Here is a 25,353-nt window from a genome sequence, read left to right on the forward strand (position 1 = left end):
ACATTCATGTGAAAAGCACAGGAAACACAACAAAAGCTCAAATGTAAGAAGTGCATTTGTCTGGTTTCTTGTTAAAAATATCAATTTCACTTGACAGAACCAGTTAAATATTTCATTTACTTGGCAGATATAGGCCTATGTAAGGTATCAGTGAAACAAAAGCATGAATATTCCCCTGAAAACATGAGTATTAATATAAACCCCACTGGTATAAACAGCGTCTGTTTCTGACTGGGGAAAGCCTCCAAGGGTTCTGAAGTGCATCTACATTCAAAGTGTTAAAACAAACAAAAACAAATATGTTCCAAAATAAATCTTTTACGCCCCGTTTCACACCAAACAAACGTGCGATCACGCCTTCTTTGTGTGGCATCCTGTGTCTCTGCTCACTTGTAATCCTGTTTCCCGTGTGTAAACAGATCCTGGCTGTCCGTCTCTGTGCTGCTCATGTCCAGAGACGCGTCCATCCCTCCACTGCTGTTCAGCGCCCCCTGCAGGCTGCTGCTGTATTGCTGTAGGCGTCGCCACAGCTCGTTGTAGAGCCGCAGCAGCTTCGGGTACTCTCCTTCAAATGCCTGCTTCAGGAAGGATGAGGCTGCAGAGGCGAGAAAAGACAGTGAGAACATTTCTGTAATGAGCAGCAATTAAGAGGAAAGTCAGAGAGGAAGCACAGCAACTTGATATTTTAATATTTCCCCGAACTAGGAGGAGGAGGAATAAATACCATTTCCATAGTGTTCCAACTTACAACCAAAAGTTTTCTTGAAGTTTTCTTCAAACTTGCAACTAGCCTTAAAAACATAAATCACTACTTGCCTGATCCATCAAATAGTATTTTTCTTTTCCTTTTGAGGAAAGACCTTGCAAAGCTTGACCTTTCACATAATTTTTCAGCAAATTTAATACATTTTAATGTGAGAAATTCACAAGAAAACCAGTTACTTTACCAGGTTCACACCGTTAAGTAATCCAGAGTGAAGCCTCTGTGGAACTTACTGTTAAACTGTTAAACTGAGCCTCACCAAAAATGCATTTCATCCAAAGTCATAGCTTTTCCATGCCCGCCTTAAAGGCAGATGGACATTGTGTTTTTGTGTTGTCCATACAGTATTACAGGCTTTATACCAGACTGTCATAGTGAAAAAAGGGAGCTGAGCCAGACTGCAAGGCTTTTGATTGACCAGTTGATCTTTATTCTGACCCTCACCTACAGCCATAAGATTTGGGTAATGACTGATAGAATCAGATCCCAGATACAAGTCGAAATGAGATTTCTCAGGTGGGTGTCTGTCCTCAGCCTTAGAGATAGGGTGAGGAGCTGGGACATCTGGAGGGAGCACTGTCTTTGCATCCAAAAGAGTCCGTTTAGGTGGTTAAGGCATCTGATCAGGATGCCTCTTGGGTACCTCCCTGTGGAGGTCTTCCAGGTGAGTCGAGTGGGAGGAGTCCCTGGGGTAGACCCAGAACTCACCGGTGGGATTATATATCCCATTTGGCCTGGGAACGACTCAGAATCCCCCAGGAGCTGAAAATGTTACTGGGAAGAGGGGTGTTTGAATTGACTTAGCTCGTTTAGCCTGGTCCGGAAAAGTGAAAGACGATGAAAGGGTGGATGTATTGTCTAATGGTCAGACGGACAAAGAGATTATTTTCAGGAAAATCATATTAATTTAGCCCATTCATTATCATTATTATCAGTGTGTCAAATTTTAGATGTATATGCAGTGATTTTTTTTTCTAATGTACAAGTTGCAAAACAAAACTAAGGCTACAAGCAGAACCAACAAACTAGTCAAAGTATGATGCATGTTGGGGTTTTTGCACCACCATAAAATGGACAGCAACTGTGATGTCTACCAAACACGGTTGAAGTTTCATGTCTTCTAAACACAACGTGAAGTGAGAGCACGAGCTGTAAATGTCGAAGCAACTAACTGAATCATGACATGCTGGTCTTAATGTGCCCTACCAGTAGGTGGCACTATGAATGACATTTAATGTTGGCTTAAAGATATTTTAAGAAGAGATTGGCCTAAGTAATCACATAAATGAATCACATAAGTAAGGGATAAGGCAGTTATCACCCTGTATGTTTGAAGAACAGTAACTTCCTGTTTCATGGCGAGATATCGAACTTAAGTAAGCAGCCAGAGCCATACCTCTTACGTTTGTTTCATGAGCAGAATAACTTTATGGGTTTAGACTAAATCGTTGGAGTAGTTCATTCTAGTATGAGGTCCGGTAATTTTAACCAATTTTGCTTCCAAAAACATGTAAATGGTGGACTGTTGATTTGGCAACAAGGGTCCAAGAGGCATTTTTGTAGGTCCTGGCATTGTACATGAACCTGCCAAATTTCATAATCAAAGGTTGAATGTACTGTGGGGGTTGAATTTTTAAAATATCAAATGCGGCACCAGTGAACCATTTAGGGGTATCAAACAGGCATCCATATATTTGAAATGTACTGGAATCTTGTAGATAATGCAGCACATGGAAAGCAAAGCCTTCACTTGAAGAAGTTTATAACTTACTGCTAGGTAAAATTTGATTAATAAAAATTAAGCCATCTTCCATGAAGACATGCATCCTCATCATAGCTGAAGCTTTCTAAGACTAATTTACATTAAGCTCGACATTTCTTATTGTTTGAGAAGTGAAAGAGGGGAACTACATAGGAAATCTGCAACAAAGCAGCTCATAAAAATTCAGCGCTACAGTTTACTAACACCTAACGGTGTCTTCTTCAGAAAATCTTCACCACACAGCTTGTACAAATACACACACAGATACACAGCATGTGAAGTGATTTTTAAGCCAACTATGTTAGCAAGCAGCCAAATCCACCTCTCCTGTTCTCACTTTGTTATTCTGTGTAATCAAACTGGTCTCTGCTGAAACGCCTCCAAATGATCTGCAAGTGTGTGTGAAAAGAGAACAAGAGTGTGTTATTGTCAGGATAATTAAGCCTTTCTTCTGTCTCTGCCCATTTCTTATTTGTTTTTTGTTCTTTTTAGCACCACTTTCATTTGCAGCTTTGATTCACGACTGGTTGTAACAAGGAGGGAAACAAGAGCGGGATGATTGGTGAAACAAATAATCAGCTCCCGTTTAGAAGCAGTTACAAAGAGTTCAATTCCTGAGGTGCACTTAGCAATAAAATAATCAGTTTTCCCTATTGATGCTGCAGTCAGTTGCAGTGTTTGTTTTCATGCTGGACAGGAGAAACCAAATTGGAGGTTTTCAATCAGTATCGCTTTGTATGTCCTCTGCTGCATGTTACGCATTGCATAAGTGCTGTAAGCATCCGCCTAATGAAGGAGTTCCTCCATGTAAGTTGCAGCTGTAATGCATGTCGTTGCTTCACCCGTTTTTGAGCTCGAAAATCAATTAAGAAAAAAATTCAGAAGTTTGTCTTGCTTGCAGAGCAGGATTAAAGACACTGCTGTTCAATGATGCTGCCCTCACACTTCAAGAAAGTTAAAACAACTTTGGTAGGAATGAGATGTTGCAACAAGAAACTCTTTTTCAGACACATATCAACAAAGAAATCCCAGAAATTAGTTAACTTTTTCTTATTTAAGTTGGAAATAAGTGTTAAGTTTCCTGCACAAGAACTCCTGGGTGATAACTGGGTGTATTAGTGCCATGGCATGGGTCACTTGCACATCTGTGAAGAATCCATTAATACTGAGAGGTACAGTGCTTAACAAATTTATTAGACCACCACCCAAAGTAAGGTTTATGCCACAGCTGTCCTAAATTAACAGCACTGGTAATTACCAAAATCATCTTTTATGTTTCTGCAATGGTTAATACACCAATATGTAGAAGCTCTTTAACCCAATGATATTTTTAATGCTAAAATATAATTATTATTGTTATCCATTAATTTTCAAATTTGTTGATTTACAAAAAAACTGAAAAAATAGTAAAGCACATTAATATTTCTTGATTAATATGTCAAATTATAGTTATTTACTCGTATTTCTGAGCAGAAAAATGAGTTTTAGTGGTTGAATGTTATGCTTGATTCATTTCTGACTTCTCAGAGAAGCCCAGTGAGCTGGCTCAAATTTGGGTATAAAAAGGTAAATTCAGTTTGAAATTCCTCATTCCTGTTCAAAATGGTCAAACGTGGAGAGCTCACTGAAAATGAAAGGGTCCGCATTACAGCACTTCATGATGCTGGATGGACTCTAAGACAAAAAGGGAAAGACATAAATTGTTCTCACAGTGTGGTCAAGTGTGCTTTGGAGTCAATTGCCGAGACTGGTACTTACAAAATGCGCCAAGGAAGAGGCAGGAGACAGAAGTTAACCGAAGCAGATGTCAGACACCTCTAGATTTTAAGTATTAGAGACAGAAGGAAGACCACTGCTGATCTTCAAGCAGACATGAATGCTTCTAGATCAGAGTCTGAGAAAGTATCCAGAATGACCATAAGCAGACGACTGACGGGACAAGGCTTAAAGGGAAGAATAGCTGCTAAGAAGCCATTACTAAGGCCTGCAAACATCCAGAAACGCCTCAAATTTGCCAGGGAGCACAAACACTAGACTGTTGGTGACTGGAAGAAGGTACTCTGGATGGACGAGTCCAAGTTTGAACTCTTTGGTCAGCATCGTCGTGTTTATGTCTGCAGAAATGTTGGAGAACGTTTTCATGCCAGATGCATTGCACCCACAGTGAAACATGGTGGAGATTCCATTATGGTATGGGGTTCCATTTGTGGATATGGCATGGGCAAATTAGTGAAAATGGACGGTATCATGAACAAGAACGTCTACCACAACATCTTAGTGCATCATGGAATCCCTTCTGGACTGAATCTGATCGGTCGTGGGTTCATATACCAACAAGACAATGACCTCAAGCATACTTCAAAGCTGTGCAGAGACTATTAGACCAAGAAAAAGGAATCCGGAGTACTGGAACTGATGGACTGGCCAAGTCAAAGTCAGGATTTGAATCCTATTGAACAAATTTGGGATTTAACAGATTCAAAGACTGATGGCACAAAAGTTTCATCTAAAGCAAGTCTGTGGGAACAGCTAGAAACTATTTGGAACTCAATAACAAAACAAACTGTGGAAAAGTAGATAAAAACAATGCCAGCAAGAATGCAAGCTGTTATCAAGGCCAAAGGAGGCCATACAATATATGAAGTTTTTTGGTTCTTATGTGTGAAAAAGGACTATTTAGTTGTTTCAGTTTGTTATTTGCCAAATAAATAACAATAACATTTTTAGCTTTAAACAAGTTTTTGAAAGATTTCTAAAATATTTATGTTTTCTCGTTTTAATGACAGGTGGTCTTATAAATTTGTTAAGCACTGTACATACAGGTTTTGGAGCAACAAAACCTGCCTTTGATGTAGGCATCAAATTCAGAATGTGTACAGTAAGTGCCAAAAAACAAGAAGTTGAGTTTGAACATAAAATATCTTGTCTTTTTGCTGTGTTCAGGTGAATACAAGTTGAAAAGGATTTGTAATATACTGAGTTCTGATTTTATTCATATTTTACACAACATTTTTGGAGATAGGTTTGCATATCTTTTATTTTGTAGTTGTTTTGTATATCCCAGGCTTCAAAACTGGTTCTATTCATCCCAATAAATTTATCTTCACTTCTCATGGGTTTCTGTTAAAAACTCAGTGTAAACAGGAACAGGACTGTGACTAAAATGCACTAGTGAATCACTTTACCCGTTCATGATGATGATCATGATGAAATTAATCAAACAGCAAGTTTTAAACAGGCTGAGGAAACATCCTTTTTTAATGAAACCTGAGTCTTACCTTCTGTGGCTTTGTGAAACTCCTCGCTGAGTGCGTTGGTCACGTCGTTCCAGAAGGTGTAGAGGATGTCCGGCTGACCGTCCTGTAAACACAGAGGAAATATAAATAAAGTTTGTTTTAGAATCATATTTGTAGCTGCATTATACATCTGCAGTTCTGGAGTAAATGTGTTTCGACACAATGAGCCTGACCAATGAAAACACATTAATTCTTTAATGGGACTGGGCGTGTGTCTGTTTATTCTCCTCTAATTGTTCATTAGTGAGGCCTGCTGCACGTCTGCACAAACATTTGGACAGTGCTTGCTCTTTCTTTCTCTCACAGCGGCTTTTGGTTTAAAATATGACTTAGGATCTGAATTTTGTTCAAGTTTTAATACCTAATTAGTTAATCAATTTTGTTTACTTTCTGTTAACTAATTCCCTTGCTACCCTCCAACTCCGCCCTTTCCTCCAATTATAGTCCCTTCTTGCTCCAGAAAACCAACTCTTCTTCTGAATCAGGATCAAGAAACTAACAGGTAACATCAGGATGCATACGTCCATTTTACACAGTCCATGGCTACTAAGTATAAAAAAAGAAAAGCGAATTAGTCTAACATCTATTTCTGAATTTGAGTGATAGTCCATTAACGCTCCCCGTCTCTGCTTTGCTCCTCATAATGAGCTACAGCTCATCTGTCGTCGCCTCTCATCATTATATTTACATTTCTGCAGCTCCTCTGACAGCTGAGCGACATGTCAGTCTCATGTTTTATCTCTGCTCCGATAGCAAAGGCGAAGACCACAGCTGAGGAGCCGTGCATTTAGACATGTCATTAGGTCTCCCGCTCACACCTCGGGCTCGGGGTAATTGGTGAGAGCTTTGTTTCCATAGTAACAGCCTCTAGCTCTGATTTGTGCATCTGGCTTTCTGTGGTGGTAAGAGAGTGAGGCGCTGACAGTGGTCTTGATAATTTGTTAAAGATTGACATGATTACTTTAAATACTGGTATTACAAATTAAGTGACAGGGCCTCTGTAGAAATCAACGTTTTCTTCTTAAAACACTTGATAAATAAAGAGAGAAAAAGACACAAGTTGATCCACATTGCATTTAAATTCAAATCCAAAAGCTTTTGTGCAACACATTAAAATGTCTACCTTCCAATACCTTTCTTAAAGAGAATTCTGCCTCCTTTAAGAAGATTCAGACCCATTAACATTGTTCACACTGGACATACAATACTCCGCTGGTTAGAATTTCAAATTAGAAAAGAAACTCTAAAAAATAAAATGGATAGCTTTTGAATAATGAAACATTTAAGCCTGTCAAGTCTGATAAAAAGAGCACAAAGGACATATGTAATATACAGTTGCAAGAAAAAGTATGTGAAACCTTTGGGATTTCTTGGATTTCTGCATAAATTGGTCATAAAATGTGTTCTGATCTTCATCTAATTCACAACAATAGACAAACACAGTCTGCTTAAACAAATACCGCACAAAAAATGAGATGTTTTCATGTTTTTATTGAACAAAACATGTAAAACATTTACAGTGCAGGGTAGAAAAAGTATGTGAACCCCATAGAAACCCCAAGAAATCCCAAAGGGTTCACATACTTTTTCTTGCAACTGTAGAAGCCCAGGTTAATTAGTGGCCTGATGTTTCTTAAAATTATGAGATATGTTGAACGCAACTAATGTTTCTAGCCATTGATCCTCAAAAACAATCAAATTGTCTGATTACGAAGCTCCATCATCTCGCTGCTGCTGCTGTCACTCACCTTCTTCATCTCAAAGTAGCCATGGAAAGATCCCCAAACTCTGTTGTGAGCCACGTAAAGATGTCCGTACACTAGACGACTTCAAGCCTTATTTCAGGCCAGAGTTGGCCCCCCAGTGATTGTGGGTTGTGGCCTGCTTTAAGGCTTATTGCAAATTACTGTTTTTCCAAAAAATACTAAATTATGTAACCTTGAAAAGCCAATGGGTTATCCAGATTCAATGTCTCTCATCAGTTAGATCCATCTTGCAAAGCTCCACAGACTGATCAGCACCATTTGAGAATAAAGAGGTGGTGGCTACAGGCAGGGTTTTTCTAGCAAGTGGGGAAAAATGGCTGCTGGGGAGGCAATTAGCTTCAATTATCAGCTGGAGTCCAGTCATCCACAACAACGCTCTTCACCCCAGCACCTATTTCCTTTCACACATGGTGTATCTGATTCACTAATTTGCAACTTTTCAGGGCAAAAAATGACAAAAATTTATTTTCTTTTACTTCTCTGACCTGGAAACTGACATCACAAAAAGGGCCTGTGCAAAGCTGGTGCTTTTTCTGGTGGCAGTGCTAATTTTCATTAAAAACAATGTAGTCCAGCATTCTCAGTGCTCAGGGGTAGGTTTTCAGGTCTACAGCTACAGCCTATGTCTGGACAGGAAAGGATTTCTTTTCGTATTAATGTTTTCTGTGTAATATTTCCTTGAAATGCAGAAATATGAAGCACACAGCGGTTTTAAAACATTGCCACTGATTCTACCAAGAGAAGCATTGTTTTGTAACAAACCAGCAAGGAATTCTGGTGAGAAGCGCACTGAAAATTAGCTTGTCAGGGGTACCAGTTTATTTAGCAGATGCATTTATCAACACCTGGTCACTCGTACGCTGTGATTGGCCAGATACTCATAAATCACATGTCGACCTTGTTGTTAGATGGATTCTCCACCCAAATCTACACTGCTTTGATAAATAAGAGCCAGTTTCTCTGTGTTATGTGTATAAATCTAATTCACAACAGAAAACCCAGGGGTTACGTTGTATAATTCCTTGCTTATCATATAATGCAGCTGTCACATAAAGTCTGACGTTTGAGCGCTTGCAGATATTTGACATTTTTTAAACCCTATAACCAGACCTGACCCTCTTTATTGGGGTCTTGATTGCAGTCGTAATTACCACAACCAGAAGAAGAGCAAACTGTCTGCCCACCTTAATGATCTCGTCGATAAAGCACACGTGGCTGACAGGGTCTCTCTTCTTCATCAGAACCTTCTGTAGATGTTGCACCTGAAAAAAATTACAAATCGAGAACACTTCAAACCTGATTCATCAGTCCTGCTGACTTATCTGACTTCATTTTGGGTCAAACTGCCAGGCCAAAACCTGGCAGTTTCACAGACAATCTTCTTAGTGCTGTCTGAAAGAAAATAGCGTTTAGATTTCCTGACCCCCTTTAATTTACCAGAAATGACAGTTTAAACCTCTGTTTTAAGCATTTAAAAGTTTTTTTCCTCGTCTTCTTGAGCTCAGACCTAACACATTCAGACAATTTGCCAAAAAAAAATCAGTAAATGTAAGTCATAAGAAAATCTGTTTTTTGTTTCCAGGCTACTATGGCGAAAGTAATCCTGACTGAGGCCTTTGTGTTACTTACTATTTACAGTTAAACTGAAGCTCACCAGAAACACAGGAATGGGAGCTTTCCTTAGGAAACAAAAATTACTGTTTTTTTTTGTCTTTAACCTCCTGGATGCATCACTGATTATGTCACACTAGGAGAGCATTTGTTTTTCCTGATGTTCATATTCAAGCATGATGTTTGATGACAGGCACTGTCGGCACAATTGGGTCAAACCTGGCTTTATTCAGGCAGTCTGATCCGATTTAAAGTCTTGTATTAAAGGTGCATTTACCTGTCTGCATGCTGCGCAGATCTGGTCCATCAGTTTCTCCAGGTTGGTCCACAAAGCAGCACGAAAAGCTGCCGTGTTTCCAGGTGTGGGCAGTACCGCTCTGCCTGGTGCTCCTGTAGATAAAAAAAGAGAGTTCTGAAACACCAATATACCCATCTGACCAAACAGTTGATAGTTGAAGACTGCAGTGACATTTGACCCTCGAAGGCTGATGGTGCACCCTCATGTCCAACAAATATCCTTTGGTCTGATGAGACCAAAACAGTGCTTTTTGGCCATTAGACAAGACGCCAAGTTTGGTGGCACCAAACACTGAACATCAACACAAATACACCATCCCCACTGGGAAGCATGGTGGTGGCAGCATCAAGCTGTGGGGGATGCTTCTTCGCAGCCGGCACTGGAAGGCTTGTAAAGGTAGAGGGTAAAATGAATGTGGAAATAATACAGGAAAATCCTGGAGGACAATCATATTCAGCCTGCAAGAGAACTAGAGCTTGGGAGAAGATTTATTTTCCAGCAAGACAATTTCCGAAGAACACTGTGAAAGTTGCACAGAAACGGTTTATAGACTACAAGGTGAATGTTTTGGAGTGGTAGAGTCAAAGCCCAGACCTCAATCCAATAGAAAATTTATGGCTGGACATTAAAGGGCTGTTCACACCTGATCTCTGTGCATTCTAACAGAGCTTGAGCAGTTTGAAACAAAATCCCTCCACGGTTTCTTGGGATGTCACCTTCAAAAGAATGGCCGATGGACGGGCCGCCTGAGAACAAATCTGCTGGCTATCTCTTAGCACAGGAGGCATAAAAATGTGACTCCTGCCAATAACATACTTTTATTTAAAAATAACTTTATTATACCATGACCGTGTGGTTTAATCCATGGTCTAAGCACTGGAGGTAGCCACAGTTTCACCACAGGAAATTATCATTTACATAATCCTGTTGCAATAAATCTAAAATTAAAGCCAGTAAAAATGCTGCATAATTTACACGACTTACATAACCTCAAGGCACCAACAATGTACATCATAGAAAAATTCCATCATAGGCCAAGTATTTCTACTGCAGATGAAACTATCAGAGCTTCTACAGCTTATCAAGCGAATAAGCAAAAAGTAAAAAGAAAGATTTTTTATTGACTGAACAGAATGTTATCGTTCAGATGTTTCTTATCTACAAAAAAGGGGAGAAAACCAGGCACTCCAAACACAAAAAAGTGCAAAAGAGGAAGGAAATACAAAAAAGCCTTTATTGTAATGGCCAAATCATTAAAAAGCCAACATGTTTTGACCAAACCGCTCTTCTTCAGGGCTAACAAACATTTGTGGTGTGGTCACAACTCTATATAGACTCCAGCAAAAGAAGGCAGTCACATGAATCAGAGAGAAGAGAAACCAGGTGAGAGTCTTTACACAGGACCCACTGATCAGGTATTGGCCTCTCCCAATACCAGTGATGACCAATTAGAGGCAACCACAGACTCAGAGAAAAGACAAAGCCAGTGGGGCCCGTTACAGAGTAATCAGCAACACATGAAGACACAGAATGAACCCAAACAACAATGACAATAATAAGTAATACAAATCACAAACAGTAACCCAAATACAAAAAAATCAAACAAACATCTAATGCAAAGGTCTGTAAGAAACTATTTAGCTGTTTTGAATGCATTTCTTATCTACAATTGCATCTAAAATTTGAGACCGATGAGTAAAAATACAAATGTTTTACAACATCATATGACTTTGACTATTAAAGCTTATGTGAATCTTGGTCTTAAAACAGTGATGTTTCTGTAACATGAAAACCGTGATTCTGACATACACCCTGCAGTCATGATGGACTATTCTCTGTGGCCGTGGTTTAATAATCTATTTTAGATGAACTGGGTCAAATTATAAACGCCCATTGTCTCTTTATCTCTTAGAAATTAGGACAATGATAAAACTTTCCTCCTCACTCGGCTCGTACCTTTCATGTTGGCCGGCTGGGTCAGACCCTTGATGTCTAGAGCGCTGCTGATGTTGTCCTTAATGGTGGTCCTGTAGCCCCCCACCACAGAGCTGATGGTTTCTCTTAGACTGCCAAGGTTATAGAAGACCTGCAGGGCCGTTCCCACCTGGGTTGGATTCTGACAGACAAAGGAAAAAAGGTAGAGGAAGTCTGACATGATGTTTTATTTTTAATGGGAAGGATCTGGTGTTTTCACGTGTAAACACTAGACATGTCAGCATGTACAGAGGCGACAAGGAGAGCTAAAAATATTTCTGACATTGATTTAATGAGAGAGAGCTGTGAAAATGTGGCAGGGCAAAGTCAAGACAAAGACAAGCCTTGTTAAGGAAACAAAGCTTTGTATTTCATATTCAAACTGTTTTCACAAAAGTTTATGAAATGGAAAAAAAAATCAAACCTACATGATCGGGGGGCTTGATGAGGCAGCGTTTTGCATCAAAGAGATGTGACTTCTACCGTTTTAGACCCTTGATCAATTTTTTTTTATTTTTACTTAGCAGAGGAGTTTTTTCTATGTGGGTCAGTTATTCTCCCACTCAGCAGATGACTGCAGGGTCTCTGTTGGCTCCGTCAGAGCGGCGAGGTGAAGCACGCCCCCACACAGCCCGCTCAGCCCGTCCAAACGCTTACACAACAGTGAGGAGACTCTGATATAAGAGCATCTATCGGAGCGTGTGCAGAGAATCTGAGAGTGTTTGTGGATGTCGAGTCAACAAACATAACGAGGAGATGAAGTTGTTAGCCGAGGCCGCTCCAGCAGAAGTCGAGATAAAAATACTTCAGCTGAGGGTGGTATACACCAGGGAGAGAGCATGGGTCTAATTTTAGAAAAAGTAACAGATTATTGTGGAGAAAAAAGTGACAAATATTTTTTTCCTGCAGATTCGCACCCTGACACCTCCTGCTAGCACACCTTTTTAACTCTTCACACGCCAACATACGGGCAAAAACACCACTCCAACTGTTTTTTTTAACACTTTCTGCTCAGATTTGGCTATTTTAAGCCTCAGTCCTCCACAGAAATATTGAAACCGTCTTGTCGAAGCAAAATTTTAAAAAATAACCGACAACAAAGTCAAGCTTGTGTCTAAGGCGCACTTTTAATACCTGTTTTTTATCTAAAAGGTTGGCTATGGCCAATAAACCGGTATAAAATGCTTAGACACTAACTGCCATGATCACAATTACAGCCACCAGCATCCAATGCTGCAAAAGGCCTGGCTATTGAAAATATATCTATTGTGTATTAAACCATATTGGCTGAGTTGGTGCCCTTTCTCACAATCTCATTAAGTTATAACCCTGTATGTAAAGAGAGTAAAGGTAAACTGATAAGGCAGCAAAGCTTGTGGGGTTATTCCACACTCTCCCCCACACCTACGGGCAATTTAGAGCAAGGTTATTAAACTTTACTGAGACTAACAAAATAACTCCAGTAGGGATTTCCATAGCTGCTTAGCACAGCTTTTTTGTTTGAATGGGGGGCCTGTTCAATGAAACATAACTCCACAAAGTGTATTTATTAAACGATAAACCAACGTTTTGGTTTCATGGATGAATTTCACATAACATGGGAGAAAAGCTGTTAAAAGTGGTCTTTCTGGTTGACACTGAGCAATCAGACAAAGCTTTGCCAGTAGCTCCTAGCGTCAACCAAAAAGGCAACTTTTAACAGCTTTTCTCCCTCTTAAAATCCATTCATGAAACCAAAATGGTCAGTCACCTATGCAGTAGGCCTGTGCAAAAAAGAAAAAAAAGAAGAAGAAAAAAAAAATGGCAGACCCAGGTCCATAAAGTCCTGATTTTGTATTTTGCAAATACCTGAAAATCAATAACAGTTTAGCTTATCTATACTACTATCAGGTCTCAAAGGCTTTGTGACGTAGTGTCATTTTATGATACCAGTGGTAAAATACATACATCATCTTCTTGCAAGGAGAACATGAGCTAAACGCATATCAGCACTTCGAATCAAATCAAACCAAAAAGTGGTACCTTCAACTGTCGACTTGAAGAAAAAGAAAATTCCACCTAACAGACACATGCAGTCCAGCTGTACTAGGAGTAACATGCACTCGTAATGCTTGCTTCAGCTGCTCCGTTACAATTTTCTTCTTCATCTGCTCAGATGAATACTGTTGGGGCGCATTTAGCCAACTTGTCCCCCTATTTACTGCACGACAAAGGACTGACAACCTGACTGAAAGTCGATGTGGGACCCGGTTTAACGGCTAAAGACACTAGATTAAGATAAAGACATGGGTCTTTGTTTACACATTTGGAGGTGACAGGCCTTTATATAAAGCAGACTTAATATTTGGAATCAGGCCTTTACTTCTAATTCTCTCTGATGAGAATAATTGTTCAGATACGCTAATTCACATTAGAGTTAACAGCTGTTTTCCGCTCTTTTTCTCACTCTTACACTTTCTCACTCAGTGAGACTGATGATCTTCATTTAACTTATAAAATTTTCCATATCTGCCAATGTCATGCTGATAATATCACATATCCCCATATTTACCTACTTTTTATTTCCTCTCTTTCTATTAATTCTTCTTTAATTCTCTGAAGAGAATCAGTCTGACAATTCCTCCTGGAGATAATCCATACAGCCGCGTCTCTCCTCTTTATACTTTGGTGTTCAGATTGTTTATGTTCTCTCATTGTTTCCTCCCTGATGTTTTCAGACTAGCTCTGCAGGCATTGTAGCACCTTATCATGTCATAATTGACAGCTTTCAGACATAATAGAAGACTAAAAATCAAGCAGATTCTGGTCAGAGCAGGTTGATAGCCTCTGAAGTGTTCAGCAATACCCTAAATTATACAAAGTTTGAAAAACATGTCAAACAAGAAGACCAATATACAGTTTTTATTCCTTTAAATGATCCCTGTAGGCATTTATGAAGCCATAAATCATAACACTGTGACCATCAGCGGCGTCAGTGAGGGGAGCAGTGTGACAGAATGTCAAAACATTGTTAAATTCATCTTTTCTGAACACAGTGTTTTGGTAATTTTGTTCAATTTGTGTCTTTAAAATGTCACAAAGAAGAAATCACATGAAGACCATACTGTAATCACTCCTGCTGAGGTAAATACGGCCCCTCAACATGTCACTGAATGAAACAGACGTGAGGAAATTTATTCCGTTTTCCTTTTCGTTCATCTGAATTTTCCTCTGGGACTCATTACCCAGAGAAGATTTATTTTCTTCTCTCTAGTCCACAACATAATCTGCTACTTAATCAAAGATAATGTTACCATACCATGTTACTCTCTTTTAGTCAGGAGGAACATTTGATGAAAATCCATCAAACCTTTTCTGATCACTTCACTAGAATGGCCGAGATAGACCTACAAATGCCTCCAGCCTCAGATATTGTTGGTGTAGAGGCAAAAAAATGCTTGATAATTCTCCACATCCATTCTTCATTGGAGAAGAAAAAGATGGACAGCATGTAGAAATGTAAAAATAGAAATTGCGATCCATCCTGTAAAGTTCAGACCCTGGAGGTGAGACATGAACTCCTGGGAGAAAGAGGCAGAGTGTTACACATTTACTTTCTCCTTTTCATCGTTTTAAATCTCTCTGTGGCTGCACAACACGTCCAAACACTCAAACACAGCTGTGACTCTCTCCCGAACGTACTGTATGTAACCCCGGACACTGAACAGACACGCATGCACTCATATGGGATAACACTCTCTTTAATGGGACGTCGTCCTCTGGAGAACAAGGCTTTCTGGAGTAGATGAAGGTCAGCAGAGCTCCTGTGTTTTCAGATGACACATATATGTACAGAGTGTTCATTTCTCCTCTGCTGTTGTCCTTATGTTTCATCTAAAGTTGTTGAGATCCAAGAATTTAGTTCTTTTTTAAGATGCTAGTTTCAAATTGTACTGATACCTGTTTCAGAATAGAAAAAAACTCCTTAATGTCAAAGTGAAAATAGATTTAAACTAAAAAAGCACTCAGAGAGCGCAGACCTCTGCCATTAGCCTTATATCTCAATAGTTAAGAATCCTTTAAAAATTCCTGGATCCGTCCCCATCCGCATTTGCCGCTTACTCCCTCCCTGATGGGGTAGAAACATGGTGAGGCAAAGCATTGGCTTCCAGTGCCATCAGATGCACTGACAGTCTCCCCCATGGTCTCACCGGACGACTGGAAGTCATGGCAGAGGGTGAATATTCCTCTGTTCCTCCCAGCATTGTGAGTATTTTCACTACAATTCCCTGTCTTTCTCTCTGTTACGCTCCGACTCGTCTCCTCAAACGGGCATGAGTCTTTCAAACTCTGGAAACTCCAAAACTTTGAATAGAAACACACCCAAAATGCTGCTGGGATTGAAGTTACTCATGTCTGCCATCTCCTGGTGTAAAATGGTATCAGCGCAGACCTCCGCCATTAGCTCTATCTCCCAATAGTACAGAATCCTTTAAAAAAATCCTGGATCCAGACAGTGATCCAGATCAGTCCCAAAATCTAATCAGTTCTTCCTTACGCTATTTCTGACATTTCCTGAAAATTTCATCAAAATCCGTCCACAACTTTTGATTTATGTTGCTAACAAATGAATAAACAAACAAACCCACCCGATCACATTACCTCCTTGGTGGAGGTAACAAATAGATAAATATTCACTCCCTTCAAGTCAGTATTTAGTAGATGCACCTCCATTCTTCTTTGTAAAACTTCTCAAGCTTTGTCACTAGCACATGGATCAGGTGCAAACAGCCCTTTTTCAAGTCCAGCCACAAATTCTCTATTAGATTAAGGTCTGAGCTTTGACTCTGACACTCCAGTACATTCACCTTGTTGTCTTTAAACCATTTCTGTTTAGCTTGCGCTATATGCTTCTGGTCATTGTTTTGTTGGAAAATAAATTCTATTTCTAGCTGTAGTTTTCTTGCAAACTGAATAAGAATGTCCTCAAGGATTTCCTTGTATATTTCCTCTATCTTTACAAGCCTTCCAGGGCCAGGTGCTGAGAAGCATCCCACAACTTGATGCTGCCACCACCGGGCTCCACAGTGGGGATGGTGTGTGTGGTGATATGCCAAACATAGGGTCTTGTCTGATGGCCAAAAAGCACCATTTTGGTCTCATCAGACCAAAGAACTTTCTTCCACTTGATCATGGAGTCTCCCACATGCCTTTTGGCAAACTTTGGTGGTTTTCTTCAACAGTGGCTTTCTCTTTGCCATTCTAGTAACATTTCCCTGATTTGCCTGGAGTGTTCTTTTGTCTTCATGGTGTAATGGTAGCCAGGAATACTCATTTACCAGTGGCTGGACCTTCTATACACAGGTGTCTTATACTACAATCACTTGAGACACATTCACTGCACTCAAGTGATCCACATTTCACCAATTGGCAGAATATCCGTTGAAAAAGGTCAGCCATTTTAAAGGGACTGAATATTCATGCAGTTACTTATTTTATCTTACATAATTTTATTTGATTAACATTAGTTTGTAGGAATCTGCTTTTACTTTGACATGAAAGAGGGTTTTTCTGTCAGAGAAGCCAAATTATATTGACAGCGATGGATTTTAAAAACCAATGAAAGGATAAAACATCCAAGGTGGTGAAAACTTTTTATAGGCACTATAGCCTTTAACACAGTGTTAAAACAGCAGAAAAGAACAGAACAGCATGAAAACCATTAAATCATATTATATTACATTGTAATGTGTTAAATGACTGCCAGAGGTAGAATACAGTCACAAGGTTTCAGAGCAGCATGCCCATTATTGCTTTATTCATGGCACCCAAGTATTAAACATTTTGACAACCTTCTTTTCACCAAGAAAAACTAGATTAACACATTCTTGACTGAAAATACATCCAATTCAATATTCTTTAAATAATTATTTATTGAAATGTATAAATTAATACATAACTCATAGATTTAAGCTGCAACAACTGTATTTGTTTCCAGCTATACATGTCAGACTCCAGCTTCCTCAGCATCCTCGTCCTTCTCAACATCATCTACCTCTATTCTTCTCTCCTTCCTGGACAACACCCTCAACATCCCTGGCACATGGCTCAAATCATACCTCACTGACGACAGTTCATTCATATCAACAACTGCAACTCCTTCATAGCTCCTCTGACTCAGGGCGTCCTCCAAAGATCTATGTTTGGCACCATCCTGTTTATCATATATTTGCTGTGTCTTTGTAACATCATCCATCAGCAGGGTCTCTGTTTCCACTGCTATGCTGACAATGTCCAGCTCTCCATTCTACATCTACACGTGTTTTTTGTTAGTGTTTGTTTACCTGGATCTCCATGCCCTGCTCCAGCAGCCTCTTGGCCTGGTTCTCCACCTCCAGCCGAGCTCTGCTGATGAGCAGCAGGTCATTCTCTATCACCTCGATGCCGCTCAGATCCACACCTTGGGAAAGGTAGTCTGCAGCAAACACACACAAGATAAGAAAACACCCATTCATATCACATTGTATCCAGGTTATTTCACGTTTTCATTCATGTTTATGCAAAAGTGCCTAAAATAAAATATATAGATGCATGCTGCTGAGGGCTCCTGTTCAGAGAAAATGGTTATCTAATCATTTTTGTAACAGCAGCCTTGCCTGAAACTTCTTTAACACGTCTCCTTTGTGATTAAATCACTGTGGTTCTCTTTAATTTAATTTGCATCCTATTGACAGTAAAGCCGACGAGTCAGCTTGGCGGTTTAGTCAGCAACACTTGTTTCAAAGAAGCACATCGCACTTCTGACTGTGTGTTAAACATTTCCAGTCCGCTTTGCCCTGGCTTTGTTTGTCCGCCCACATGCTGCAGAAATCCTGACCGTGCACTAAAGGAAGAAATATCGATGACCAGTCTCAAAACTGAGCCTGTTTTGGGCTGATATGGGACTGAAATTGATCTGTCAGTGCTTTTTTTTAGGTCTGACTAATCAGGAGTGCTTCAGCAAACATCAATGATTCAAGCAACACAGAGTCAAACTGCTGTCACGATCTCTGCTGCTCACTTATTTTTAGAGGCAAAAAAAAATAGTTTCAGTTTTTTATAGCAAGCATGAGGAGGCAAACATGAAGTAGTCTCCTCAGAGTTTTTCAAGCGCTGACTCTGCAGCTCTGACTCATGAGGGAAGTTAATAGTGCTGGACAGGAGGAGAGAAGCAGGGCCAGGTGAGGAGATTCGTGGACTGAAAGACAGAGATTTAAATGAGATGAGATAGGAGGAGACAGACGGCAGACAGCAGAGTGCGACTGTGTGACTAAACCGCAACCTGCTGGTGAAGAAACCTCCTTCTGGAAGGGTTGCACAACCGTCTGAAATGAAAATGTGAAGGTAGCAAATAAGGAACAAGAGAAGAGAGCGCTCAAGATTTCACTGTTATAAAACAAGTGTCAGTAAAGTAAAATTTCTCTTAGACTGGCTGTTTGTGTAGCAAGCTGTCACTGGATCTAGCTCAGATGATTAAATGATTCATTACTTTTTCCCTGAGGTCATTTTCTGTTCAGGCTGTACGACTGTAAAGCTGGCTGAAACACATGCCAACAAAGGGCTGTCCTGTTCAATTAAGCACCACCTTGGCAAAGGTTCCTCCCTGAAGGAAAGAAAACTCTGCGAGAAAAATCACAAGACTCAAATCCTCCTCGTACATATCAGCACCACACATGGATAAAAGAGCAGCTGGGAGCCACAGACTGAATCAACTCATTTTTATGGCTCAGTAAAAGCTATGCCATTATTTGGATTGTCAAATCAATAATTTATCATCATGTATTTCATAGTCATACAGAAGTGGAATTGTTTACTGATCTCTGGAAAGTTTGTGCGTCATAAAAACTGCAGCGCAGACCTACTACACAATAAGGGGAGCTGTAAAGTTATGCCTTTTGACTTATTTACAAAGTTTCAGTATGCCATTTGGCTGCACAAAGATGGGGAATTAGCCATCTTCAGAGTCTGATTTTTAAAGTTCTTTTTAAGGCGATGGATGTTATTTTTACTAAATGTTGAGTTTTTATGTAGTGGTATATTTGCAAAACAAATAGGAATTTGTGAGAAAAAATTGGGACTGACAGTGTTTTTCATATGTTTATATATTTTTACATGTTGTTTAGTACAGTGAAGGGTGGGGGGGGTGGAAATATTTTCATCTGCCCAAAGGGGGCCTAGCTGAAAAAGTCTGGCAACCACTGACCTACAGGATGTTGCATACTTCTCCACTGTAGGATTGTTGCTACACACAGCAGGTTTGTGGTCTTACAGTCCGCATAACCTCTAGCATGTGGGTTCTGGGTATTCTACATGAGTTGAAACTAGTCTGTAGTCGCCCTTGTTTTTAGCATCAGGAGTTCAGACATGAAAATCATCCAGTGCATGGTATGACTTAGGCGGGTTTGGAAAGTAGTAATTGTGACTTTGAGGTTATTTAAACACATGAAGACACCATTTATTTCTTGTTCTTTATGCCTTCTGATTCCTTGAAAACTAAATTCCTGAAATCTCACGCCACTATGGTGACCTATCCTATTCAGGATAGCCCTAATTTAATTTCCTTGATTATTAGCTTTTTCCTTAAGGGCATATGTTCTGATAAATCAGGAGGCATAAATCTTTGTGAAAATCTGCAGTAAATCAAACTATTTTAGACGTGCTATTTGTCTAGAGCTGCAGACTGTTTGCTCTTCTTCCATAGAGAGAGCGCGACATAGAGACGGCGGGTATTAGCAGGCAGGTGGCGGGTTTAGGCACAGAGGAACAAGAGAATTGGACAGAAGCCACATTCAATTCAAAAGCAATCGGCTCTAAGCCTCAACCCAAGAACAAAACCAGCCAGACACCGGGGTTGAACAGCTGAGCCCCGATCCCTCTGCTTGTTTAGATATGTGTGTTTATAAAGGAGAAAGAACAGGCCTGATTTCCTATGACTTGTTCTAATATGCTCGGAAGGCGGCTACAAATACACACAGAGACAGTGGATATTATGTGCTGAACCCCTGGGGAGAGCCGTGCTCACGGCACATGTGTGATTGGGTTTCTGCGTTTCATTCAGCTCATTCTTCATGAGAAAATGAGTTTGATTTTACGGTTAATCAAAAATCTGCTCCAATCACTGTAGGCAAGCGCAGCATCATAACGCTGACAGAGGTCTGAACCCTCTAGTGTCACCTTGGAGACAGCAGCGATCAGCTTGGAGCTTATTAGTGCACATTAAACAGGCAGGAAATAATTATCATGATATTAAGAAGGCAGAGGTGCAGGTGAGAGGGGATTTAGTGATCGAGGCCTAAACAGCAGGAAAAACCTCATTTTATTGTTTGGTACTTCTACACTAAATCTGGACCAAATTTGGAAGCCTTGATAGAGATTAAAGTATGTCTTACATAAAGACAAAGATACACATTTTCCTAACAAACAAGAAGCTAGATCCTCTCTGGCTTTCTTTTAGCTGATTTGGTGGCAAATGATGTATGTAATGCCAGCTTCTGTCAGCACAGAGCTCAACAGTTACCGCCTGCCCTTCAACAATGAGTGGCATTGGAGGCTTTTACTGTGACAGACTTTGCAGAAATAGAACATGTCTATCATTGGATATTAAACAAAACTTTAGCATCACAATGCTAACAGACAGAAGGGACTGAACTCTGGCTGCTTTGAGAGAGACAAAGCCACAGTCTGCTTCTTTTAATCATCCAGGACTAAAGACAAGTGAAATATGGATTAAAACACTCCTTCTGCAGGTAAGATGTTTAGTCCAGCAGCATCTGGTTCACCTTAGAGTGAACTCTCGCCAGAGCTCAGGTGCCTGGCTCTGAGCCAGAGCAGAGAGACAGAAGTTGGGGATCAAATTTACTGTTTTCTGGCACAAATCTCTCCATTATGATACTTTCAATGACCCATAGGCCATTTACTTCACATAGAACAAAAAGATAGCATGGAGCTGGCTGTTAACCTTTAAGAAGGCAGTGACATCAGCTAGCAACAAACTGTATTGAGATGAACTGCTCTGTGGTTTTATATCATTCTAGTGTAAGGAGGGATGGGTAATTCCCATAGCACCCAGTAACATAATGGGGCACTATATTTCCCCTGCTCAAAAGAAACCAAGCCAGGAAAGAGGTGAACAACTTTCTAACAGTCCAAATCCAAAATTCACTTTACAGGGACTTTAAACAAATGGGGAATTGCAGTATGCAGACACTTGAGGATACTAGGTAGTGTAGGTTTTTTAGAATTTAAGACCATGAATTAATCATGTTTGTCTGAAACAAGGTTGATATTATACAAGCTCATTTCTTCATGACCTTACATCATGGTTACTCACTCAGGTAGCTCATGGTAAGTCAGGCTCCAATGGTTATGATATTTTGGCTAATAGTCAAATCTAAAGAGCAGCATAGACTGAGGCTCTTCTAAGCTCGGTCTATGATGCTCTAAAGCATTTTGTTTTTATTCAGGTTTATGTATCTAAGCCAAAACTCTGTGTCTGTCCGTCTATGAAGTTTACAAATCAACACGAGTTTTCACAACAGGATTTTTTCTCAACACTACAGAAAAAGTTTAGGATTGAGTTTTGGTTTCTTTTGTTTGAAGATGATTTATCTTAACAATGTTCTGTTGATTACAAAGGAGTTTTGTGGCGATCTGAAGCACACAGCTCTGCAGAACATCTGATTTGTTTTAATCTCAGAAGAAGAATGCCTTGAGGAGCCTCTTAAAAACAGCGTGTTTGAAGAAGACAGAGGCTGCAGTGTGTCACCAACTAGTGTAAACCGTGAAGTGACGCTATGCTCATTTGCTCTGAGGCTAAAAGTAATTTTAGTTTGTGTAATCTAATGTAAATAAATTTGACTAAGTTGTGAAAAAGTTATTTTGTTCACGTCTAATCTTGTCTCCTTTAAATCGTACTCTTATTTTGATATAAGTTGCAGTTCTTATTCCCTTCCTGCAGCTGTTTGCCCTCAAGCTCTAAATGTGCTAGGATGAAAACAGTGAGATAAAACCTCAAAAAAACATCTACTGATGCATCAACGTACAAAATTTTATTGCTTTGTTGGTTGCAATAAAAATCCCATCATGATTTTTTTATGACTGGAACACAATCTCAGTTTTTACATGATTGGTTTCTATTCTGATTCATATGGCTAAATTTTACATTATTATTAAAAAAATATATAGTATTTACAGTTGAAACCAGAAGTTTACATACACTATATAAAAAGACACATAAACTTTTTTTCTCACCGCCTAACATTAAATCAGATTAAACTTTTCCTGTTTTTGGTCAATTAGGATTACCAAGATTATTTCTATTTGCTAAATGCCAGAATAATGAGAGAGATCATTTTTTAGACTTTTTTTTATTATTTTCTTGAGAGTCAGAAGTTTACATACATTTCATTAGTATTTAGTAGCATTGCCTTTAAACTGTATGACTTGGGTCAAACGTTTTGGATATGCTTCCACAAGCTTTTCACAATAGTTTGCAGGAATTTTGGCCCATTCCTCCTGGCAGAACTGGTGTAACTGAGCCAAGTTGGTAGGCCGCCTTGCTCGCACATGCCTTTTCAGCTCTGCCCATAAATTTTCTACTGGATTGAGATCAGGGCTTTGTGATGGCCACTCTAAAACATTGACTTTGTTATTCTTAAGCCACTTTGTAACCAGTTTGGCAGTATGCTTAGGGTCACTGTCCATTTGGAAAACCCATTTGCGCCCAAGCTTTAACTTCCTGGCTGATGTCTTGAGATGTTGCTTCAATATTTCCACATAATGTTCTTTCCTCATGATGCCATCTATTTTGTGAAGTGCATCAGTCCCTCCTGCAGCAAAACAACCCCACAACATGATGCTGCCACCCCTATGTTTCACAGTTGGGATGGTGTTCTTAGGCTTGCAAGCTTCCCCCTTTTTTCTCCAAAAGTAACGATGGTCATTATGGTCAAAAAGTTCAATTTTAGTTTCGTCAGACCACAGAACATGTCTCCAAAAATTAAGGTCTTTGTCCCTGTGTGCATTTGCAAACTGCAATCTGGCTTTTTTATGTTTCTTTTGGAGTAATGGCTTCTTCCTGGGAAAGTGGCCTTTCAGCCCATGTCGGTACAGGACTTGTTTGACTGTTGATAATGACACATTCTTACCAGCTTCAGCCAGCATCTTCACAAGGTCTTTTGCTTTTGTTCTTGGGTTGAGATGCACTTTTCGGACCAAAGCACATTCATCTCTGGGACATAGAACCCATCTCCTTCCTGAGCGGTATGATGGCTGGACATTCCCATGGTGTTTATACTTGTGTATAATTGTTTGAACAGATGAACGTGACTCCTTCAGACATCTGGAAATTGCACCCAAGGATGAACCAGACTTGTGCAAGTCCACAATTCTCTTCCTGATATCTTGGCTGATTTCTTTTGATTTTCCCATGATGTTACACAAAGAAGCAGTGTGTTTCAGGTGTGCCTTAAAATACATCCACAGGTGTGCCTCTAATTAACTCAAATGTTGTCAATAAACCTATCAGAGGCTTCCAAAGACATGACATCATCATCTGGGCTTTCCCAAATTGTTTACAGGCATAGTAATCTTAGTGTATGTAAACTTCTGACTTTGAAGAAAGTAATAAAAATTGTCTAAAAAAAATCCTTTTCTCATTATTCTGGCATTTAGCAAATAGAAATAATTTTGGTAATCCTAATTGACCAAAAACAGGAAAAGTTAAATCTGATTTAATGTTAGACAGTGAGAAAAAAAAGTTTATGTGTCTTTTTAAATAGTGTATGTAAACTTCTGGTTTCAACTGTATATATTTTGAGCACAAATACTGAGTTTAAAAGTCAACTATGTATATTTTATGATTAATGTTCTGCAATGACCTGCATGAAATGTTTCAATATTTAACTCAGCATACCTGGCACCAGCAGGTAATGGAGGTCTGGAGGTTTTCTCCTAAATATTTCAAGCACCTAACAATTTTACCTCCCTGCATTGAACACGATACAATTATGATTAAGTCTTATATTTTCTTTCGTGTTTTTAAACCTATTTTTGTGTTGACCTTGCATAATTTTACACAGTAAAATTGAACTTAAAATGTGGACTACAAGCAGAATTCATTTATCCTTAGCTTTATACAAGTGACCTCTTTATATGCAGTATCAAATATTGTCTATAAAAAGTATTCACCACCTTGGATTATTTACCCTTTAATTTATTTTATGAATAAATCATGCACATCATAATTTAGTTTTTTTTCTGACTGAAAAAAAAACCCCAAAAAAGCTCTTTGATGTCAAAGTGAAAACTGATTTCTACAAAGCAATGTGAAACAAAAAATGCAATATATAATAAGTGACTGCATAACCCCCCCCCCCCTTAAAATGACTGCTCTAATTCAATTCGGTTTTCTGTTTCACTCAACTGTGCTTACAGCAAATTCTTAGGTGTGAAACTCACACATCACTGTCATCGATGCTGGGGAAAAAAATATCTGATTCCTTCTGGTTTCCAAGCTGCATCCATTTCTGTCTCACTTACATAAAATGATCATTTCTGCACAAAAAAGTCTGGAATTTTTTTTTTCTTTTTCTGGCAATGACAATCAAATAAAAATATGTGATGTAAAATAAGTGGCTGCATCCATATTCTCCCCCTTTCAAGTCAGTATTTAGTAGATGCACTCCAGAGCATTCACCTTGCGTCATCTGGCAAATTTTTGGCCATATTGCTTCTACTTCTTGATGATGGATTTAACTGAACTCCGGGAATATTTTTATACCTGTCCCCTGACTTAAACTTTTTTTATAACATTTTCTCTGAGTTGTTTGGGGCGTCCTGGACATATCATTGATTATGTCATACGT

General features: G+C 39.4%; 1 protein-coding gene across 1 annotated transcript in view; it reads right to left on the minus strand.

The window, feature by feature from the left end:
- The window catches only part of cog5 (component of oligomeric golgi complex 5), a 69,869-nt gene that overhangs the window by 9,733 nt on the left and 34,783 nt on the right, over window positions 1-25,353 (minus strand). Inside the window, exons 7-12 of the mRNA XM_041780464.1 lie at window positions 17,794-17,924; window positions 11,453-11,612; window positions 9,476-9,588; window positions 8,772-8,849; window positions 5,804-5,885; window positions 391-595 (exon numbers count right to left, since the gene is read on the minus strand). Of these exons, the coding sequence (XP_041636398.1) occupies window positions 391-595; window positions 5,804-5,885; window positions 8,772-8,849; window positions 9,476-9,588; window positions 11,453-11,612; window positions 17,794-17,924 (769 nt within the window). The remainder of the gene's footprint in view (window positions 1-390; window positions 596-5,803; window positions 5,886-8,771; window positions 8,850-9,475; window positions 9,589-11,452; window positions 11,613-17,793; window positions 17,925-25,353) is intronic.

This window comes from Cheilinus undulatus, linkage group 23 (genome assembly GCF_018320785.1).
Source record: "Cheilinus undulatus linkage group 23, ASM1832078v1, whole genome shotgun sequence".
NCBI classification, from domain to species: Eukaryota; Metazoa; Chordata; class Actinopteri; order Labriformes; family Labridae; genus Cheilinus; species Cheilinus undulatus.